General features: G+C 38.5%; 1 protein-coding gene across 1 annotated transcript in view; it reads left to right on the top strand.

The window, feature by feature from the left end:
* PPFIA1 (PTPRF interacting protein alpha 1) overlaps nucleotides 1-22,810 on the top strand; it is a 53,340-nt gene that overhangs the window by 15,720 nt on the left and 14,810 nt on the right. Inside the window, exons 3-21 of the mRNA XM_017732987.1 lie at nucleotides 5,195-5,296; nucleotides 5,804-5,968; nucleotides 6,774-6,848; nucleotides 7,293-7,394; nucleotides 7,647-7,868; nucleotides 8,571-8,717; nucleotides 9,252-9,386; nucleotides 10,476-10,559; nucleotides 11,085-11,216; nucleotides 12,613-12,675; nucleotides 13,692-13,771; nucleotides 14,031-14,163; nucleotides 14,843-15,066; nucleotides 15,224-15,379; nucleotides 16,317-16,369; nucleotides 17,716-17,837; nucleotides 18,558-18,709; nucleotides 19,302-19,474; nucleotides 19,601-19,694. Coding sequence (XP_017588476.1) covers nucleotides 5,195-5,296; nucleotides 5,804-5,968; nucleotides 6,774-6,848; nucleotides 7,293-7,394; nucleotides 7,647-7,868; nucleotides 8,571-8,717; nucleotides 9,252-9,386; nucleotides 10,476-10,559; nucleotides 11,085-11,216; nucleotides 12,613-12,675; nucleotides 13,692-13,771; nucleotides 14,031-14,163; nucleotides 14,843-15,066; nucleotides 15,224-15,379; nucleotides 16,317-16,369; nucleotides 17,716-17,837; nucleotides 18,558-18,709; nucleotides 19,302-19,474; nucleotides 19,601-19,694 — 2,414 coding nt within the window. The remainder of the gene's footprint in view (nucleotides 1-5,194; nucleotides 5,297-5,803; nucleotides 5,969-6,773; nucleotides 6,849-7,292; nucleotides 7,395-7,646; nucleotides 7,869-8,570; nucleotides 8,718-9,251; nucleotides 9,387-10,475; nucleotides 10,560-11,084; nucleotides 11,217-12,612; nucleotides 12,676-13,691; nucleotides 13,772-14,030; nucleotides 14,164-14,842; nucleotides 15,067-15,223; nucleotides 15,380-16,316; nucleotides 16,370-17,715; nucleotides 17,838-18,557; nucleotides 18,710-19,301; nucleotides 19,475-19,600; nucleotides 19,695-22,810) is intronic.

Here is a 22,810-nt window from a genome sequence, read left to right as displayed (position 1 = left end):
CTCCACTTGGAAAAACAGCTACTTTGAGCATGAAAAGCCTTTCCATGTTCCGAAACACAAGGATTTGACATACCCATATTTTAATATTACTTGAAGTATTCTCTTACACTCCCTCTTAAGTTGTTGGGGGCTTTGAGAACAAAAGCTAAACTTGATTCATAGAACTGATTCTTTTAATGCTTGAAATAAGTTTTATGTTTGTAGTTTAGTCAATTCAGGTTGCGTGATGCTTACTGGAAATTAATTTCATGAGGTGAAAAGGAAAATATTTTTCTTTGCTCAGTCTAGGCTGATTTTTCTCTTTCCCATTAGCACAGGCCAGAGATATGGAAAGGTTGAAAGCAATGTGTATTATTACATGGAACAGGCAAAGCATAATCTCTGTTGGTGGTTGGTTGTTTCTGGATTTGCTGTTATGTGTAACTCTGTTCTTTTTCCAAGGCTGGATTTAATGGTGAAAACAAGTCAGTTTTCTTTAGTTTTAACTCTCGATACCCTTGAACTGTTTCATCATTTCATTGTTTGGATTCTTAGCCCAAAAAAAACCCAAAACAAAGCTGTGATTTAATAGGTACGAAAATTTGCTTGCTAGGAACTTTCAAATATATTGGGTGTCTTGGTCACTGTGTGCTACCTAAACCCTTCAGTTTAAAATGAAGTGACTGTGAAATACCCTAGGAATAAGCCTAGATATTTTACATTTTCTTTGCTTGTTTTGTTGAAGACTGTATATTTGCCATTTCCATGCAGTCATCATTTGCAATAATTGTGGTTTATATGGAATACAAACATCATGATGGAAACTTATCTCAGATCCCATTGGTTTTCACCCCTGATGTCCTGCACTTCCCCCAGTTGTCCTTTTCCTGCTCTCTTTAGCTGCTCAGATTTGTGAGTGGGTTGCTTGGTATTCAGTCTACAGACCAGAATGATAACAGTAAACCAAAATATCACTTGGAGATTAAACAGATCAATTCCAATCATATATTTTGGTCAGAGATGTTCCTAAAGATGCAACAGTCACAACTTCATCTCTCTATTGCCTGAAGTTACTACTTTAACAGTATTTAATAATATTTGATGAATTTAAAATATTTCTCTTTTTTTTATTACATATATTTTCATCATTTATATAAAGTTTCTGGGTACATGGTTGCTTGTAATCCACGATTCCTTGTGCACTCAAGTGGTGGTCCATTTTCTTGTGGAATAAGGTTTTTTGTTTGTTTTTTTTTGCTTGATCAAATTCCAACCAAATTTAGTTCTTTGTAGAGCATCCCTAATACCCAACTTATAATATAAGACTTTCAGGAATTACCTCTGTTTCCTTCAAGTGTTTCCCTAGGTTAAATACTCTCTTCCTGTCATGTAGTATTTAGTGGTCTGTGATGTGCTGTCTGTGAGACCTATGAGTTAGGTTTGCAGTAAACATGAAGGGAACCTGTTCCCTGAAAGCCATAATGTTCCTGGACTGGGATCTTGGAAGTTCCCAAGTGTGTCAGCTCAGCCAGGCTTGACAGCTCAGCACTAACAGATCCAGCTTTTGGAAGGATGTTTATATTGTGGCATCTAAAATACTGAAGGCTGAAGGTCGGTTCTGAAGGTTGAGGTAGAAGAAATGCTATTGTTTTAAAAAATCGTGGAGCTTGAGAACAAAAAAAACCCCAGAAAATGTATTACTGAACAAGAACCAACTTACTTGCTCCATGTGGCTTTTTGTTGAGAATATTTATTTCTGGCAGCAAGAGTGATGTGTTTGGAATGATTCAGTTGGGTCAGAAAGTTACTTTCTTCAGTAAACATTTCAGTTTAGTGTAGAGGATGGGTGTTTGCCAGAATGTTCTAATCAGCAGGGAATATTTCCCTGGTAAATTCAGCACTCTTCCACTGATTCGTGTGAGTGCTCTGAAGTGCTTATTGCGAGTTCCATTCTTGTCAATCCCCAGCACTGTGTATTTATTATTTTGATGGCAGCCAGAAACAGAGCAGAACTTCATTCTGTTGTTCTCAGTCTTCTTAATTACAGAAAAGTAACACAGCTTTGTGGACAAGTAAGAAAGTTTCTCAGGATTCTTTCATTTTTCTTTTAATTCTTTCTGTACATTCATCTAATGCCAAGGAAGAAATTATGAGATAACTAGAAATTTTTTGAGATTATAAAGCTGCAGATGGTTTCTCTGCTTTTGAACTGCTTAAGGAAATCACAGATTGTCTGCCATTGAAGGTAAGTATTAAAACTAGAAAGGACACGTCTTTTGGCAGTGTCAACTGAAACTAAGGACGTTCAAATGTTCTTTCTTAGGCAGCTCACGGGACTCGAAGCAACTTTATTTTGTCAAAACAAACAGCACTGGAGGTGTTATGCAATGCCAGAAATCCCTGTCAGTGTGTTTATGCAGCAGCAGTATAAATTCCTGTGGGCACTCTTGCTTTGGGTCATCTGACAGTGTGATGGCTCGTGTCACACTTGGGATCTAGTTGTGCTACAGTTTGTGTTTGCACAAAAGTATGCAGTGGAATAGAACTCTCTGTCCTATAACCATCTGAAGAGTGAATAGATTTCCTTTCAAATGTACAGCTGGTTTTCATGTGGGGAAGCTCAAACAGATAAAAATATATATATCGATGCTATGCAGTAGTTTTAAGTTGAGAAAGGATGATGAGACAGTGTTTGGTAGTCCTTGCTGTGCTCTTCATCCTGTTCTCAAAACTGGAGATAGAGGTTGGAAAAATAGAAAACTTCCCATGTCAGTCCAGTGTCATTTGGAGAACTGGGAAATATTGATGTTTCTAAATGTTAATGTTGGCATTTTTGAGGTTTTTCAAAGAACTCTTCTTACATTACTATTAATTTGAAAGGGGAAGCACACCAAGGAAGTAAGTTCATACCAAGCTCTTCTCAGTAGTCCATGATTACCTAATCTGTAACGGTAAGTGGAGACTGCCAGTGAAACATGGAAATTTTGGGTTCTGGTTTACCTGAGCTTGTGTGAGAGCAAAAGGGGAGTGTGCTGCCAGTTCCCTGGGAGTCTTGGAAGCTCCCACAGGTGGGATGTTGAAGGTACAGGGAAAGCTTGGATGTGAAGGAGCATTCTGAAGGGAAAGCTTGTAGTAGAGTCAATTTTTCTGTCAGCTCCAGCAAAGCTTGAAGTAGGTTTTTCCTCTCTTGGTTTACCTTGCAGTCAGGACCCTTTTGTAATTTGCTTTGTGTGTGTAAAAGTTCTGGTAGCTGTATTTACAGAGCAGGTTGTTTTGGAAGTATTTTCAGGCCATGTTGAAAATAATAGGCCGTTTTTTTTTAGGAATGTAAATGAAATACTGCAGTAAAATATTTATGTGAATGTAATTATTAAGTGTGTTAGAGAAATCAAATAATTTAGTGGTTGAGAAAGGAAAATAAATTAAGACTTTGCAGGTTTTTTGCTGATTAGGCAGAGGGACTGAAACTTTTTTCCAATGAGCAGGTTTTTATTTAGGAACAGGGATTATAGGGATGGATTCTGCATCTGTGGTGGTGGCATTGCTGTCTTTTTCACAGCAACTTTTAAAATCCTGGTACGTTAGTAATTCCAAAGGAGTTCACTCTAAATGTGTATTGTGCAACATACTTTTTGTCTTTTCAGTCATGTGAATATTTTAGAACAAAGTTTACCAAATGAATATTGGAAATTGCAGTGTCTTTTGACCTTGTCTGCTTATTTTTAGCTGCATGTTAGAATTTACAGATGTGCTTAGTATAATTAATTGGTTGATGTGGCCTTTTGTTTTTAAGCATGTACTTTCTGTCGCTTTGAATTTTGCTGCAAAATAGCTCCATCTTAAGCTTTCACTTGATAAGCAGCTCCTGGCTGATAAGCAGTGTGTCTGCAAAGTTTGGAAAATGTAGAGAAGCAGCAATTGTGTCTCCACTTAGCTGGCTATTTGTGTTCACCACGTCCTGCTAATCACCAGTTCAGCTGTACAAATCTATTGTTTGTTAGGCAAGTCTCTTGTTATGAGTATTTTCCTTATTTTAGACAACAGAAAGGAGTATTATTTGCTAGCATTTCACTGTTTTCTTATCCAAGTGCTCCTGACGTGTTCACCAGCCACTGGAGTGACTGAGGCATATTTATTTTCCCATTATAAGTTGCATTGACAACACGAGGGCTGCTTTCTCGCAAGGCTCTTTTCTAAAGGATGGACTTGTTCACATTCACACTTCCAATTCTCATTTCCAGTGTGATTCAGATTAGAACTTAAATTTTGCCAGGGTAGATAAAGTTACACTTTGTGTTTGCTTCTAAATGTGGTGTATAGTTGTACCTTTTGCTCTATTCAGAGTATGCTCCCTGCGTTGATAGAGCATTTAAATGGCTTTTATGTTAAGTATTTTTAGTGAGGCTGTTGGTAGGGAGGGGAAATGGTCTAGGATGCAGTGGCTCTTGCAGATATTAGTGCAGTCATTTCCTGACAGAAAGCCAAAACTGTGGGAAGATACTCTCTCATATTGACTGTGTAGTAATAAGCTTGCAGTGAGTGACGTGAGTTAGCTCCATTCCTGTTCCCTGATGACACTTCACTCTGTACTATTTCACTTTGGTTGGGTTTTGTTTGGTGAAATCTTTATTGAATTTGAAGGGCGAGCCTTGTGAGGGCTTTGAGCCCCCAGCTGCTTCATTCCCTTTTGTGAGATCTGAAGGAAGGCATGAATGAAATTTCTGTGTTTAGCTGTATTCTGGTACATGCCAGGATTATGCATTGTTGCTCACAATTAAATACTGACTTGAAATTTGTCATGTTTTTTGGTTTCTTTATTTTGCTCTGCTTAGTGCTCTGTTTTTTCGTGTCTCCCTCAGCAGTAGTTTAAAAAAACAAACCAAAACACACAAAGCCAACAACTCTTTGAAACCGTAACAAAGTGTGTGACAAATATGTTTTTCCCTTCGCTTACCAGGGAAACCCCAACTCATATGATTGCCTTGAGACACAAACAAGTTTTCAAAAGTCCTGGTCGAACACCTTTTCTCTTTACAGTTGGCAGCGTAAAGGTTTTAAGTGCTTGAACTGAAGCTGGCTTAGCCTGACTCTATAGTTGTATTGGCTTTACACATCTGAAATGAATGCTTCAAGGAACTGTCAAGTGTTCATATGAATCTACTCTCACTGTGTCCTGATATTTGACGTGCTTATGTTTCTGTCTGATTTGTTCCAGGAATTTGCAGCGCTTACAAAAGAGCTGAATGTATGCAGGGAGCAGCTGCTTGAAAGGGAAGAAGAAATTGCTGAACTGAAAGCAGAAAGAAATAATACGAGGGTCAGTTCCTTGTCTTCCCCAAGCTCGCCATTGTTAAAGCATCCAGTGACAAGGAGGGAAACACTGAGTGTTCAATTTGAAAAACCAGGAGTACTTTTCCCCTGATATTTGTACACAAATCCCCATGGAAGTGCAAATGTGTGTGTGTTGATCGAGAAGGTTTGGCAGCTTGTGCACAACTCCAAATGCTGCTGTGCAGAATCAGGAAAAGCTTGTAAGACTGCACCACTATCTGCCATCCAGATTCTTGTTGTTAAAGTTTTGTAATCCTGCACCTCTGGGATCAGAGGAGCAGAGTGGGCAGGTTGTGGTGATCAGTTTGAGCAGCTTACACTGCTAATACAGCTCAAATGTTAAAAACGAGTCTTTACACTCAGTACAGTATCTTTTGTGTCTGAAATTTGAAGTTTAGAACCCTAAACTTGATGTTTTAGGAGGCAAAGTTTTCTGCAGTTGTACAGAACAGGAATAAACATTGTTCCTTTCTTTTTTTTCCTTTTGCTTTAGCTGTTACTGGAACATTTGGAGTGTCTTGTCTCCAGGCACGAGCGATCCCTCAGGATGACTGTTGTGAAGAGACAAGCTCAGTCTCCAGCAGGAGTTTCTAGTGAAGTAGAAGTTCTCAAAGCACTAAAATCTTTATTTGAGCATCATAAAGCCCTTGATGAGAAGGTAATGAAATGTTGTCCCTAGCATCTTTTCATCCTGTTTCCTTTGTGTGGGCCAGGCACTGAAGTTGTAGAAATCTCTGAAGTGTAACTACATCAGTAACTGCTCTCCTAAATTAAGATGCTGCACTTAACTAAAGCAAGGTGCTGTGGTTTATTCAAGTGCTTCATTAGTTGTGTTAATGTAAACTCAGCATGGCTCAGGAGCAATATATTTGCTGTAGGAATGCACACAGCTGCTTACCTGTACAACATCAGGATTTATCCTTTTGATTATCTAGTAAAGAAATGGACTAGAGAGAGGAGGAGGAAGGGAATCTGGTTACACTGGGATAGAAAGGAACTCCTCCCTTCAGTGGTGCCTGATATTAGCAGCAGGATATGCAACTGCTGAAGTTCACTGTGAATTTTGTTGCCAACTTCCAGTTTACCTAACTTTGTGACCCTTGTATATAAAATCTGGCAAATGATTTTAAGTGGAATTTTGCCTGTTCTTCCATGTTGTAAATGAGCAAAAGCAAACACAGTCTGTGCCTTACAAAAGGACAAGCAAATTCTGGGTGTGTTTAATTCTTTAATGCTTAAATATACAGGTCATGTTGCTTATGACAAAAAAGAAAAAGCTAGATTATAAGATGCACATTATTTGGCTATCTTTTTTTGGTAGCATGTGTTAGTACTGACTCCAGATGAAGAAGGTTTCTAAGTGTAATGGAAATAGCGTTATTATCTGTAAAGGCATGGCCGCAAGTGAAATTGTTTTCGTTTTGATTTGAATGATTTCAAATAATTTGAAATTACCCTTTCAGGTAAGGGAGAGGCTACGAGTAGCACTTGAAAGATGTAGCTTATTGGAAGAAGAACTAGGTACTACACATAAAGAGGTAGGTTTGTGTCTTAAAAGGAGGCTTCATGTGTCCACTGTGGGTGTTTCAGTCAATATTTGTACAGAGTAATTTATTAAGTTTCACTTTCACTTCTTGCTTTTGATTTCTTGCCAAATGGAATAATTGTTAATTTTTAACTTAGCTGCTTTGAAAGAGCAGGAGAGGAAAAAACCGAACCTCAGCCTCCTGGCACCCTCTCTGCCCCCAAAAAACCCAACCAAAAAAACCCCAACCAAACCAACAAAAAAAGTTCCTGTGCCTTTAAAATAAGGGTTTGCAGTGGCATAAGGTATTTGAGTGCCTGTGCCAGATTTTATTAATACATACCTGGCAGTAGAATCAGTAATTGTTGTTTTGCTCCTTTGCTTTTGCAGCTGTTCCTTATATTATTAGTGAGAAAGGAATTGACTTGAAACATGTGTCTGTAAACTTTTCTTTTAGTTAATGATTCTGAAAGAGCAAAATAATCAGAAGAAAACACTTCCAGATGGGATGCTGGATATAAATCATGAACAAGAAAATACACCTACTACAAATGGCAAGGTACAGCTATTTACTTTGCTTAGCTGACGTCTGATTTTTAATCATTAACTATAACATTTTAAATTTAAACCATAATAAAATATTTTTGAGTGATCATCTAATTAAGAAGTCTTAGTTATCAAAACTTCAGTTTTTGCAGTCTATCCAATAATAAAATTATCTTTGGGGAGGGATGTTTACAGGTGAGTAACAATTCGTTTTCCAGTCTTATTTGCATCATGCTAATACACTTTTTTTCCCCCTGTTTAACAGAGATCCTCTGATGGTTCATTATGCCACGATGAGAACCTTGCTAAAGTGATTGAACTCCAAGACATCATAGATAAGCAAAACAAAGAGCAGACACAAATGAAAGAACGCCTCACTGCTTTGTCCAGCAGAGTAACCGAGCTGGAAGAAGATCTTGACACAGCAAGGAAAGACCTAATAAAATCTGAAGAAATGAACACAAAGTTACAGAGGGATGTACGAGAGGTGAGGAAGGAGCTGTCAGAATCTGGGCAGTCACAAATGCCACTGCTTTATAAAACTGTAGTCTCTTTCATGCTCCAGTTGAACCTTTCTGCTGTTTGAATGTCTTTGGTTTGATAGATGGGAAGAAAATGGTTTTTTGGGACATGATGTTTGTCTGGTTTTTGTTTAAAAGACCAGTCACTTAAAAGATTTTGTCTTCAGGATAACTCTATGACTAACTAGATATTTCATTAATGTATTAGTGATTTAGCATTGCCAGCGTCAGCATGTTCTGGAAGAGATGCTTGATCTTGTCATACATGCTCAGCTTACTCCTGATGCTTCCATTTTTAAAAGATGCACTTGGTTGAGGAATCCCTTGAATTTCAGTGGTGTGGTTGACAGTTCCTGTCACTGCTGAATCTCTAATCTCCAAGGTCCCACACATCCTTATTAGATAGAACTTAGTTAAACCCAAGAACACTCTCTGACCATTCCCAGAAAGTCAGGATTTGCTGTGTGTGTACCATTGGAAAGGTAAGTAGCAGATCTGTGGTGTAAGACAATAAAGACCAGCGGTTTTTAATCATTCACTGTTTTTAAAAAGTCATTTCTTTCTACTTCATTTTCTGCTGAGAAAAATAACAGAAATACCTGGTTGTTTTTTTCAGTTTTTATTTGATCACTAAATAATTCTTTTTCAAATTCTGACTTGTGTCCCAGACTCTGGCCCAGAAGGAGGACATGGAGGAGAGAATCACCACTCTGGAGAAACGCTACCTCGCTGCACAACGTGAAGCTACATCCGTGCACGACCTCAATGATAAACTTGAAAATGAAATTGCCACTAAAGACTCCATGCACCGACAGGTTGTGGTTTCAAACGAGATGAAGTACATTTTGCTCAGCATAACGCTAATGGAGATAATTAATGTTCATGCTGTGCTGAAGCACTTTGCTTTTAGGAAGATAAATATCAGCTGTAATGTGCTGTTATTAGTGATTGTTTTTCAGGAGCTGGAGTTGTACATTGTAGAGAGTTTTACCCTGGGAATAAAGATGGGACGCAGTTTTACTGGGAAGGGGAAATGGTTTTGAGAAATTTAGTGCACTTCATCTTGGGGCGGTAGGGCTCTTGTCCCTATTAATTCTGGATTTTTAAGTTGCTGTATGTGTATCCAAGCATCTTAAGTTTTGTGGCTGAGAATTACTCATTCTGAGCTAAGCTTTTAAGATCTGCATAGTGTGTAGTGACTTTTACAGGCCTTAGTGAGGGAGGAAGTTTGACAAGTGCTTGACATGAAATAGTCCAACTTTATAAACCAGAAATGATTGTTTAGCCAACCACTTTCTAACTGATCACTTCTTTAACTCTCAACACTTGCTGGCCATAATGTTGTGCAGAGTGAAGATAAGAACAGGCAACTGCAAGAACGACTGGAACTGGCTGAGCAAAAGCTGCAGCAGACCCTGAGAAAAGCTGAGACTTTGCCAGAGGTGGAGGCTGAGCTGGCACAGAGAGTTGCAGCACTTACAAAGGTGAGGTGGTGGCACAGTGTCCTCCAGGCTCCCTTTCCATTGGTGTCCCACTGCAGGAAAGCCATTCCTAGTGTTGTCTTGCTTACAGTTGGTTTCCAGTTTTCCCACAAATAATTCAGAAAATTTTTATGTTTATTTCCTACTTTTTTTCCATTGATCTCTCTGAAAACTCTCTGATTTATTTCTTAAATTTTTAATCTCTTTTTTTTAGTTTCTGCTCTTTGGAACTCAAGTGGGTTTTCTGTTAACTCTTTTACATCATAAAAATACATCTCTGAATTATTATTTTGGTGCTTTTTATTAAAATTATTCAGTAATAGGTATAAAGTCTTCTAAACATGAACTGTTTCGGAAAGGGAAACCTAAATTTCTTCCACTGCTAGCTAAGTGAAGCAAGTGGGGAGCGAGAGAAGTTGTGGTACTACCAAACATCAAGATTTTTAGAGGGCTAAAAATGGAGTAATGAAGTCTAAGGAACTAGATTTAGTTAACTACAAATGAGCCTTTTCAAGTGTGTGTGCATGTTTTCTTTCAAAGCCTTAGTTTCATTTCTTTCCCTGTTATCTTTCCTGTCCCTAACTGGCTCTGTAGTCTGACCTTTTGTCTCCTGGGAGCTCTGCTGCTAAAGATGCTAAAGTTTTGGAACTTGCCACCAAGCTTAGGAAGGTAGAATTTGTGTATTAGTCCTTGTCTCTGCTTGCTGCTTTCTGCTTTGCCATGATTACTAACAGAGGGTCCCATCGTCCAGGCTAGTGAGGAGAAGCTGCAAATGCACTTAGTTTTTACTTTTATTTGTTTTTTAGTTTTATTTCTTGGGGGTATGAATGAACTTTGCTGTTGCAAGCTCGTTTGCAAGTAGGAGTTGATTCATGGTACTTAGAGGTGAGAGGTGTCATCATTTTGCTACTTCCCATCTGAACTCTTGCAATGTCCTTTTGGTGACAGAAAAACATCTGTTCTGCTTTGTCCTTTACCATAAATGGCAGTTGTGCAAAAGCATGTTCGAAATATTCCTGTGCCCCAGTGTTTCTGTACTTTTGAAACCTAAAAAAACCCACCCAAATTCTAATTTTGCTCTCAACTTGACAGGCTGAGGAGAGACACGGCAATATCGAGGAGCGACTGAGACAGATGGAGGCACAGCTTGAAGAGAAGAATCAAGAACTGCAAAGGGTACTGCACATAATTTTGACAAAGATAAAAAGCTGAAAGAAAGAACCTAATCCTCTTCAGCAAAGCTGGGTTTATTTCTCGGCTTTAAAATAAAGCCAGAGTTTAGGCTGGCTGATAGCTGTGAGATTTGAGTCACTGTACTGTGGCTAACCTTAAATCTCAAGGAAAATGTGCTGGAAGTCTCCAATGAAAGTTTGAAAAACCTTGCTGAATTAAATGACTATGGACAAATTGTTTCGTGGGTTATAAATGATGGAATCCATTCTGAATTGTGCCTTTCTAAGATTTTTTTAATGTAGGCTTAGATTTTTAAACTTCTTATCTTGGATCACTTATTAAAGACTGAAGTGTCCCTCAGACTCCCTTTACAGAGCTCTGGAGGCACATGCAGTGTTCCTCTTTGGAAAAATATTGCTGTTAAAGAAAATGCATTTGGATTAAAGAGAGCTTGCTGCCTTCATAACCTGGAAGTTGCTGGAGATACTGCAAATTTGGGTTTTTTTCAGCAGCTTTTTTGTATCTCAGGCTAGACAGAGAGAGAAGATGAATGAAGAGCATAATAAACGTTTGTCAGAAACTGTTGATAAGCTCCTGTCTGAATCCAATGAAAGGCTCCAGCTTCATCTCAAGGAGAGGATGGCTGCCCTGGAAGATAAGGTAACAAGTCACATTCCAGTACTGCATGTGTAATTCTGAATGATTTGTGCATATTTTGCAGTGTGTCTGTAACTTCAGCAAATAAACACAAACACCTTATCTATAAGTAGTTTCTGTTAAGACCCTTTTTTTAGTGTGGATTTGGAAAATATGCTCTTAAAAGTCATTTTTTGAGGTTGTCCCTGGGCACTGCACTGCAGTGTTGAGAAGGCAGCTTTTAAGAAGCTGTATCCTTTTTTGGGTAAAAATTTGCACTCGACTGGTGCAGATTGCATAAAAAGGCTCATCCAGTGTAATACAGGAAGCCTGAAGTGCTGGAACTTTGATCTTTCCAGTTCGGTTTCCTTTGTTTCCCACTGCTTTTGGCTGTTCCAGTTCCCCTGAGTCATTGTGGGATTCCTGCAGTTCTTCCCAGGTAGATCGTTTTGAGACTCGTTATATGAGTGTGACTGGGCTGTTCCTGCATTGTCAGTGCACATCTTGGAGCTTTCCCCTGCACTCAGGTCATCTCTTTTGACACACTTTTTTACTCCTTTTCTTCCCTTCTACTTTTGGATCTAGGTCCTTATGGATTCTTCTTCCATGCACACCTTGAAGTTAGATCCCTAACTTCAAAGTGTCTTCTAAAGTGGCACTTTGCTTGATGCTGACTTTGAATTGCTTGGTCTTGGATTAAAAAAATACTTGGTTTCTTTTACTAGAGGGTGAAATGACCATCTGGGGAAATGTTTCAGGAAAAGCTGAGTGTCTTTGATTTTAAAGTCATGGCAATAAAATGCTTTGGAACCTCAGTGATGTTCCCAGACTCTTGCTGAACGTTTGCTTCCTCTTGCATTCGTGCCTAATGCTTGAATAATGGGTGATGCCTTAGGGTTGACCCTGTCTCCCTCTTATCTTCCAAACCATAACTACATTTGTGAATAATGAGGAAAATCTACTTGTCATTTGCTGTAGTTCACAGCTTCTAGAAAAGTGTTCTTGTTGAGGCTTCCAGCTCATTCTTTTATGCTAAGTTGGGAAGAAACGTGCAGGTAAAATTTTAAGACTTTGTTCTGATCATATGGTCTTTTTTGAATGACTTTGAATTATTCCGTAATTATTCCTTTTTTTTTTACTAGTTAGACTTTGTCAAATGGAGCCTTAAAAGGCTGCTATTGCTATTAAAGATTTATGGAACCAGTACTATTACCAAATCCATTATTTAGAGTGCTGTACACCTGGAAGGATAAGCCTTCAACTATAACCAAAGTGAAATGATGGAAGCAGTCAAGGATCTGTAATTTTAAGATGCATTTGTGTAGTGTTGACTGAATTTTTTTTGATACTCGTCATGGTTATGATTGAAAAGTGTAAAGCAGCTTATGAGTGACTTAATTTGTGATGCCTTTTGTTTCAGAATTCACTTCTTCGAGAAATTGAAAATGCAAAAAAACAAATAGAAGAACTTCAGCATGAAAAGGTACACTCTGCATTTCTGAAATATTATCTTGGAACTTAATTGCTGCTTTGCTACACAGCAGGATCAGATTTTAATTCCCCATAAAACTTAACATTTCCTGCTCTGTTTAAGAGAAAGGAGCTGTTACTGGTTATTTTATGGTATTGTGTGCCACAGTTTTAGGAAGATTTTATAGCTAATACATAACCTTTTAGTCCAAGGCTTAACACACTTTTGAATCTGTGAAGTGCCTGGATATGTTGGCAGTTAGCCAAAGTGTGGAGATTGTGTAGAATTTTTATACTGTTGTACACATGACCTTGAACAGCAAAACCAAACGAGAAATACTTTTAATGTTGGGCATTTTTCCATGAGGTTTTCTCAAAGCATTGAATATCTTGAAATGCTTGTGCAACTGCTAACATTTTTTTTTTTAAGTTTTAAGAACTGGGGAGCAGAGGGAGAAATATTTATTAGACTTGGCTGCTCCTTAGCAATAGCAGCTGCCTGGTGTTCTGCTTGTCCTGGAAATGACAAGGTCCCTCCTTACAGATGTTCATCATCAGCCACTTTTTATTTTATTTAGACTTTCGTTGTTTTCTCATTCATTGGATCTCTCTGCGCAATTCAGGGTTTCTAGAGCCTGTAAAAATGTTCCAGTTAAAAGTAAGTGCTGCTAGATCCTTTTGTGCAGAGAGCTTGAACAAATCTTCTTGTTTCTTATTATCACCACTTAATTATAGTAACCTTAGTAGCAAGTGAACTTTATTTCATAGCTGTTTTTAAAATACATATTGTCATTACTAGAGTCAGGGTAGAGACGCAGCAAAATGATTCTGGGATGCCCTTTTGTGACAGTGCTGTATGGTGTGTAGCAAAACTAATGTTTAAATAGTTGAAGGGTATATCTTAAAATCTTTTATTTCCAAGTTGCAAGAGAAATGAGATAAAAAACCTAAAGGTTAGTTTATGAATTTGTATTTAACACTAATTTTTTTAAAAAGCCTATTATACATTTTTTCTATTTATTTTTCCAGGATCAGCTTGTTTTAAATGTTGATGCATTAAGGGCTGAAAATGACCAAGTGAGACTCAGAGCCACATCACTTCATCATAGGTACCAGTAGTAGTTTGGGTTTTTTCCTATTTTCTTTAAAGTCACTATGCTGAAGACAATTTTGTCTATTATAAGTGCAAATATTTTTGCGAATATTTACAAAATTCATTTTTATAGAGCATATAAAGCAATTTTTATACTGCTTAAAAAACATACTTAAAAACAATTGGCAGTGGTGGGACAAGAGGAATCCTTTGGGGGACTTATTTTTGGTTTCCTTCTCCCTTTGTAAGGATGAAATGTTGGTTTTGTGTTCCAGCAGACCAGATTTCAGGTTCCCTGTGGCATCCTCCTCTGTGGGGGACAGTCACACAGAGTCCTACGGCACCTCCTCCGTGCTGAGGCGGCCCCAGAAGGGCCGTTTGGCTGCTCTCAGAGACGAGCCCTCAAAGGTAAGGAAGGAAAATACAGACAGCACTGTGACAGCAGAACAGATTTGCTCAATGCATGAGGCTAATCAGGTGAAAGGAGGTTTGAGAATTGGGAGTACCTGGCAATAAACTCCTGGATTTTATAGGTCCAGTGTTACCAACTCATGACCAGCTGCTGGTGTTTTTAATTGTTTGCAAATAGTTGCAAGACTGCGGTTCTGAACTCCAGTTTTGGGGGTTTTTTTAATTTTTGTTTTTGCTTTTAAATTTTGATAAGCCTGTAAAATACAATTTGAAACACTTCTACTTTTGTGTCTGTACTCAAACATATTACTGTTCTGCAAGCATTTCCAATTTCCTTTCAGGACACATAAGCACTCATTACATAAAACTGATTCCGTAGTTCCCATGGAATTGATAGCAAAATTCTTCTGTAATTAAAAGCGTGTATAGCCAAAATATGTGATGGTGTAATTGGCTCAATGAGCCTGTTTTGCATCTTCCAGTTAAATGAAATTTAAAAGTTTCCGACATTATGGCTTTTTTTTTTTTTTACATTTCTCTAAACATTGCTGTCTTGATGGATGCATTCAGCATGTAAGTAGACTTACATAAATTATTTTAAACATCTTGATAAGCAGTAGAGATGTCGTGTTTTTCCCATTTGAGCTTGGATTTATTTTTTTATGGATTCTTGTAGGTTCAGACCCTGAACGAGCAGGATTGGGAGCGGGCCCAGCAAGCCAGTGTGTTGGCAAACGTGGCACAAGCATTTGAGAGTGATGTGGATGTGTCTGATGTGGAGGACGACAGGGAGACCATTTTCAGCTCAGTTGATCTGCTGTCACCAAGTGGTCAGGCTGATGCTCAGACTTTGGCCATAATGCTGCAGGAACAATTGGATGCAATCAACAAAGAGATCAGGTACGGCCTGTCTGCTGTGGAGCTTTCGATAAAAATGACTCGGAAGATGGTAATTTCTCCATGTTTTTCTGCTAAGTGCTGCTTCTTTCAAAGCCCCATTCTGTTTGTATGGCCCTTGTTGGAATGTCACGTTCCTCTGAGACTCTCTTTCCCCCAGACTGATCCAGGAGGAGAAGGAGAACACGGAGCAGCGCGCCGAGGAGATCGAGAGCAGGGTGGGCAGCGGCAGCCTGGACGCGCACGGCCGGTTCCGCTCCATGAGCTCCATCCCTCCCTCGTACGCCGGCGGGGCCCTGCAGGAGAGCCTTCCTTTGCTCTAGGAAACGGGTTGGTTCGTTGCCCCTTCCTCTCCTGCTTACTCAGCTGTATTTTTCCTTCCTCTAGGTTTTTCTACTGCTTCCTTTCAACTTCTATAAAAAGTGTAAGATACATAATGATTAGGAAAAATGTTCAGAGCTCAAGTCTATTATTTGGTCAGCATCTCGTGCCTGAGTATTTATTCCTTCTGTTGTTACAGTCTTCCTTCAGACTCCTCTTTCTAGAAGAAAGAATGTTTTCTTTTCAACCACTTTCTTCCTCTGCTTTAAACTTTATTTTTATTATTTTCCACTAAACACTCAGCTAAAAAATGATTTGCATGTTAATCTTGAAGATTGAGATGGTATCACTGCTGTTTGAATATTAATGAGTGCCAGTGTCTTGGTTTAGGCTGTTTAAAGCCTGATAGGTGAAAGAAATATCTGTTAGACCTTGTAGGTGATAAAGAAGTTTAGTCTTAGGAGTTCAGTGAGTAGAAAAAGATGTTTTCCTTCTTTTGATATTCTTATGAATTCTTAGGAAGATAAATCCTTCTAGGAGCTGCTTTATGCATGTAAACATATCTGTAAAAACAAGATACAAATTTTGCCCTTTCTTGTTTTTAAAGACATGTTAAACAAAATGAACAGTTAAAACCAAGTATTTCAGCTAAGTAATTTTGCTGGCTTTCTAAAATTGATGTGTACATATACCAAAAAGTCTCTTTTTTCCATAAAAGGGAGTAATTTTGCCTTCTTTGAATTAGAAAAAAAATCACTGTACTAGCTCTAGCCATATATCCAGGGTCAAGCAGTCGTCTTCTAAGAAAAGCTATCAAAATTCAGAATGTGGAGTGCTTTATCTTCTAACATTTCACAATCATTAGTTAAGCTAAACACTTCTCATGCAGAAAACCGTTTACAAATTTAAGTAGCTCTTTTCCCCAAAACTAGATCAGGAGAACGTGTCTTGTCTGAAATCCAGTGCAACCGAAGAAAAGTGAACTGTAATGAAGTTCACTTTAGATCATAATTGTGCATCAAAGTCACTTGGTCTAGTGTTTGCAGTTGTATTTGATGGGTTTTGTACCTGGCAACTGACTTGTGAAAGCTTGAAATCAAGAATTACAGATCAAGGGCTTTCTTGAAACTTTTGGAAGAGCTATCATGAATTATTGGACTGAGTTCTGCTGTGTCTTCCAGTATTTTAATAGAGAGTTGCATTAGTTTTTGATCATGTAGGCAAAATTTCTTAATGCCAGTGGTTATGCAGCTCAGTCAGTTGAAAGCCCCTCATGATTAAAAAGCATCAGCATGATAAATGGTGAAGCCTCTCTTGAGCAGTCCTTGTGGGCAGTTCATTCCATGTGGTGAACATTTTCATTTTTATGCTCATCAGATTTAATGGATGAAAGATCCAGTGAGGGTAAAACAAGTTTGCAGTGCTTTGTCAAGAACTTGATGAGGAACTAGATCGTCTTTAAAGGTCCCTTCTATCATTCAGTGAACTTATGATTTGTTAATGTGGTACTCTACAGTCAGATTGAACAAAACTTTCCATATTAATGCTGCGAAATTTACATGTATTCTGAATCAAAAACAATTAAAAGTTGTCCTTTGTGGGAGGGAAACAACATCCCTCCCCCTTGTCCCACTTCAGAGGGGACTGACTTTATTTTTGGTTGCAGCCTTTTTAAATGATGAGAGCTATTAAACAAATTATCTAAATTTGGCTTTTGTCAGCACCAGTGTGAATAAGCTGTTTGTGTAACTCAGGGTTGCTGCCTTGCTCTGTGCACTGGCAGAGGTGAGCACTCCCTGGGGAGTGAGGTACAGTAGATGGAGGATAAAATAAAAGTGGTGGTGAATTCCTGCTCAAACATTCCAGCACTTGAAAGTTGTAAAAAGAACAGAATCCTGTGACTGTATAGAAATGAGCTATTGTTGGCACTGTTTCGCATTATTAAAGTATGGGCTGCTTTTTGTGCAGTGTAGGAAACAGCTGCAGGGATGCCAAGGTTGTGAGGAGGGACAAGTGCAGCTGATTTATTAAGGCTGCTGTGGCTGACCTGGAGGTCCAAGGCAGGTCCTTGCCTTTTCAAAGCAACACCTTGCACCCCACAGCACTTCTTTGGGGTTTTTTTGCTGCACGTATTTTGTGCTAATTTGCCTACGGTCCCAATACACTCAAACATCTCTGGTACTTTGGTAGATAACCAATTGTAAGTGTTTATTTTTTGCTTCCTTTTCCTCACTTCAGGGATACGTTTAAGTAATCTGTGATTTAAGGAGTACTTCATACCCAGTATCTCTCCGTGCCATTGTTGTAATTGTTGTTTATATTCTCCCTGAGATGTTTTGTCTGTACTAGTTGTCTTGGTCTGTGGTACAGTTTACAATAAATACAGCTTTTCCAAATTTCTTTTCTTTGCATGCATCTGTCAGCCTAGTGATTTAAGGAAACACCGTAGAAAGGTAAAAATCTTTAGTTTATTTCGTGGTGTGCCCCTTCATCTCCCTCCCTGTCTCCAAACTCATTAGTGGATAACAGGAACATAAAGCATTTACAGGGTAGCTCTGTAATAAAACAAGATTATGGTTTATCATTTTAACCTAAGTATGGGTTTTATTTTGTGGGTTTTCATGTTTGTTTGCCTGTTTTTGCTGGTGTTGAGGAGTGTGGTGCTGCTTTCTGTTTCAACCACTGCTTTGCAGTCTTCATGCATCAGTGCTTCATTTTAAAAGCTGTCAGTGCACACACAAATAAGTTATTCTTTCTGTTTCTCAAACTTTTGTAGCCAAAGGTGTGTAGAAACTGACTTCACGGAGTCAGTGATCTTGCTAATAACTCTTTTCACGGGTCTCTTATTTCTGTCTTTGCACTTGCTTAAACTGGTGACAGGTATATTCATTTTATGGTGCTGAAGGCATTACTTTAGTTCTTAGCCCTATAAATGAATAAAAGATAAGTGCTACTTTCTTGTGTCAGTAGCTAAGATTGAATTTAATAGTTTGTCACTGAAGGTAACAAGAAATTCAGAAAGAAATCAAGCAAAAAATAGGCAACAGCAGAATGGTAAGGGCAAGAGTAATCCTTTAATGCTGAAATAAGATTCTTTCACTGTTTTTTTTTAGAGTTGGTATTGCCTTCATGTTTCAGCATTGCTCCTGAAATTTTCCTTCCTTTTCCATTAGTCTCCGTCTTCCAGAGAAGAGGTACGAGACGACAAAACCACCATCAAATGTGAGACATCGCCACCTTCCTCACCTCGGTCTTTGCGTCTGGACAGAGTCCAGAAAGGAGCTCTGCATACAGTGAGCCATGAAGATATCAGGGACATTAGGAAGTGAGTAGCTGGGAATCACTCAGACCTACCAGGAGCTCAGTGTTCCACAGCATCAGAGTAAAACCCCCAAACTGCAGAGCTGTTCAGCCTGTAGGGCTTTAGTCTGGGTCTTGAAGCGTTTCTCAAAAGCCAGGAGTGTGGACACCTAAATGGGTGACTGTTACATAAACATTAAGAATGTAGGTTTTGCTAATGCTTAGAAATGGCATCATGGGAAGTCTTTTGGTACTCCGAGTCTGTGTTAAGTGTGCTTCATGTCTGGGAAATAAAAAGTGTAACTTTCAACTCTTTAAGTTGTAACTTAGCTGTAAATTGAGATATAACTTGCAAAATCGCCATCACTTGGATTGACAGATACTCTTTTCAAAGTTCCTAAGTATCTGAGATGGATTCCACTCAAGTATTTCAATCTTTGTCTGTCCCTTTCAGTCAGGAACTTGTGCCATCAACATTTCTTTTCATAACTCATAAAAGCTGAAATTAAATGTCATTAGTGAGTCACTGAACTTTGAGTAACTCATACAGAACCCTGAACTTATCTCTGGTGAATTTGTTGTACATGGGCTCCTTTATGATGTTTTTTTTGGTACAGTTCAACAGGTTCACAAGATGGGCAAACAAGTAATCCTAGTAGCAGTAACAGCAGCCAAGATTCCCTTCACAAAGCCCCCAAAAAGAAGGGGATCAAATCCTCTATTGGCCGCCTGTTTGGCAAGAAGGAAAAGGGACGACCTGGACAAACAAGCAAGGAAGCTCTGGGACAAGGTTGGTTTGCTTTTTCTTACACAGTGAGAGATATGGGCTTGGAGGTTTGGTTTTACACATTCCTGATCAGTAATATTACAAAGGATTAAGTTAAGACTGACTTGAGTTTGGGGGTTTTTTTTGTAGGTGGCATGGGAGAAGCAGATGGTTCCTCTCAGGATGCATTAGGTCTCAGCAAACTTGGAGGTCAGGCAGAGAAAAACAGGAAAATGCAGAAAAAGTAAGTTACCAGATATTTGGAATCCTGTGTTAATCATGTATTGCTTTGTTTAAAAATGCTGTGGTTTTTATTTTTTTAGTTTGGTTTTGGGGTATTTTTTGCCTAATATGGTGCTATGGTTAATAAGTCTCTGTAGATTTATTTTTTGTTACTATTTTTCCAGAACATTAATAGCAGCATGGGTCATGGTAAGTTTGAAAGGAATTTCAGCTGAAAACTTACTATTGGACTGCTGTAATAAAGAAATTCAGAGATAGAAGTGGACTCTTACCAAATCTCCCCCAAATTTATTATACTTAATACCTGCTTTGGGAGGGATTAAATATAATAAATTATAAATACCTTTGATTCAAATGGGAGATTTCCCAAAGTTGCTCTTGGCTGTTCTTTGCCCAGAGTGTGAAGGAATTGACAGAAGGGAAGCATGAGATGCTGTGTGCAGACATCCCTGTACATGAACTTGCTGGCTCCTTTCTCTGTCCCTTTGTGTTGCAGCTGCTGACAGCTTCTCTCTTCACTAATTTTTTCACTTCTGTTTAAGATTGTCTGCTGAAATCTTTCTCTTTGCACCATATAGCCTTGATTTCTTCCATTTTTAAATCAATTGTGACTGTTCCTTTTTTATGGCACCTTGTATGCAATTACCTTTTCCTAGTCCAGAGAATTTTATCACTCTGTGCCAGAAAATCTTCAGTTTACTGCTCACCTTTTGAGTGTCTGTTCGCATGCTTTGTTGTTCCCAGACTTGGAACAGATGAAGCAAAGACTAATCATAGGGGAAAAACAGATACTGTTACTGGTAGAAATCCTGACTTGATGCTTATATGGCAGTACAGGAAACACTCATATTTATATAAGTAGGATCAGGCATTCCTTGCATTTTTTCCCCCAATGCTGAGCCTTAAACTTCTGCTGCTTCTGTTCTGTTCAGCTGTCAAAAAACTGATGAAGATCAGACTTTCCTTGCCTTCTGAAGACAGACAGTAAATATTGGAAAGAAAGGGTGCTAATTTTCCCTTTGAGAGAGATTTCTTGCAGTACCTAAGTTCTATTAACTAATAAGAATAATGCCTGGTGGCTGCTAATGAAAACCAGCAGTGTGTTGGTTTGAAAAGTTGGAATGGAATGTGGGTTTGTTTGGATAACAGAAGGCTCAGCTGTTTTTCTTCAGACTGCTACACTGAAGGCAATCATACATTATTATGATCTGGTATTTTCCCTTTTCTACAGTGCTTTAAAGTCATACCACATCTTGGTTGAATAAATAGTTTTAGTCTGGTCATATCTAAATAGTGTTAAGGTCTGTTCTTTGAGCAATATAGGTATTTCTCAATACCAGCCACAAGTTTCATTCTCAAGTAAAACAATCCATACTGTCTTGCTTTAAGAAATGCAAAAAGTGCAGTTGCAGATAAATCATGACTTTTCTTGTAAACATTCTGCTTTTCAAAAATGTACTGGTATTACTTAAAGTATAATTTATGGCTGCATGTTGTAGGTTGCTTAAAAGGCAGCTGTCTATATTAAACAGATGAAAACTTTTAGTTTGGAATTGCCTTCCCTAGCTCTTCAAACCCCCCTCTCCTTCTCTTCTAGAGCCCCTTTAGGTACTGGAAGGGGCTCTAAGGTTTCCCTGGAGCCTTGTATTCTCTACCACTCAATGAAATTAATACAATCTAAATCTATCATTTGAAAAATCCCAGTAAGATGCTTTCATGCAGCTGTCTCAGAATCCTGAGGGGTATTCTGAACATGGGAAGCAGTATTATCACAAGGGGTCAAAGATCCCTTGCTGCCTTCTTGAGATGCTCATTATCAAAAAGTAGTAGTAGTAAAGCTGCTCTGAATTACTTTTCACTTTGATTTTGGAGGAGGCTGGGTTAAAACAAATTCCAACTGACTTTGTTTGCAAAACCTTGTATTCAGCAAAAAGAATTCCAGCTACCTGAATGCTTGGAACAACGACAGCTCCTTCTATTTATAGCTGTCTCTAATCCCTATTTGCTCGTTTATCTTTCTGATTTCTGCTTGCATGTGCACAAACAGGCTGAGGGCAGTGTTCAGTGTCTGCTAACAAAAACCTATTTATAGTTACAGAATTAAATTACAGTACACATTATTTGTCTTTGTATGCCTTTGAGTTCAGTTTAATCCTAGTTTTATATTTGTCCTTTATGATTTTATTTTCCTTTTGTTTACCATTTGATGTGGTAGTGCAAAATCAGGGTAAGTTTGTATTTATTTTTTAAGGATTGTTGTGCAAGTATGATAAATCTCGTTTGGATTTTTTAGCAATATATTAAAACCTCTGTCCTTTCTTAAAGTCAGATCATGAGAGGAAATAGTAAATTCAAAAGAATATATTATGAAAATGTGTTGCTGAAATAAATCCAGTGTCACCTAGTTCAGTGTGAAAGCTAGTTTGGTGTCCTGTCTTAATTTGCATGGCGTGAGCTTTTATAGTGGAAATATTAAACCCTCTTAGATTAAATTAGTTTTATAATCTGGGGTTTGAAAGTTGCTTAGCAATAGTAGGTGTTTGTGTTTCCAAGGTAGATGTACTTCTGTGAAACTGTTGTTTGGTGTTGACTAAAGCTAAGTCCTTTTTAGTGTTGTGTTCATCTTCTGTGTGAGCTGTAGTAGTGACGGTGTTTGCCACAACTGTGTTTGTGCTTTTCTGTGTACAGCACAACAAACTTAGTACTGTATTCCGCAAAAAGGAAGGCAACCCTAAATTTAAGATAACTCTCACACACAAAAGACTTACTACATCCCTGAACTCAATCTAGAATAAGGATATTGACTTTCCCCTGATGTTCTGCCTATTTCCATCTCATGTTTTACAACTGTTTCTTCTCAGCTTTTATACCCTGAAGCTCTGTCACTTCCATCAGTATCACTCTCTTCCCCACACTGCAGTGTTTACTGTGTTCTGAACTTCTTCCAAATCAGTCCTCTCCAGTTCCATCCAAGAAATCTGGGATGCAGCACTCCCCTCTGGCTACGAGCTCTGGATGTATCCATTCCCGTGCTGTCTTAATCCAGTGACGGAGTGAGGTTGCTCCGGGCTGCTTTGTTTTCCTTGTGGGGTGAGCATGTGCTCTCCTGCCAAGAGC

The sequence above is a fragment of the Corvus brachyrhynchos genome, unplaced genomic scaffold (genome assembly GCF_000691975.1).
Source record: "Corvus brachyrhynchos isolate BGI_N302 unplaced genomic scaffold, ASM69197v1 scaffold315, whole genome shotgun sequence".
In the NCBI taxonomy this organism is placed as follows: domain Eukaryota; kingdom Metazoa; phylum Chordata; class Aves; order Passeriformes; family Corvidae; genus Corvus; species Corvus brachyrhynchos.
Note: the sequence above shows the minus strand (reverse complement) of the source record. Positions and strands in the feature narration are given on the sequence as shown.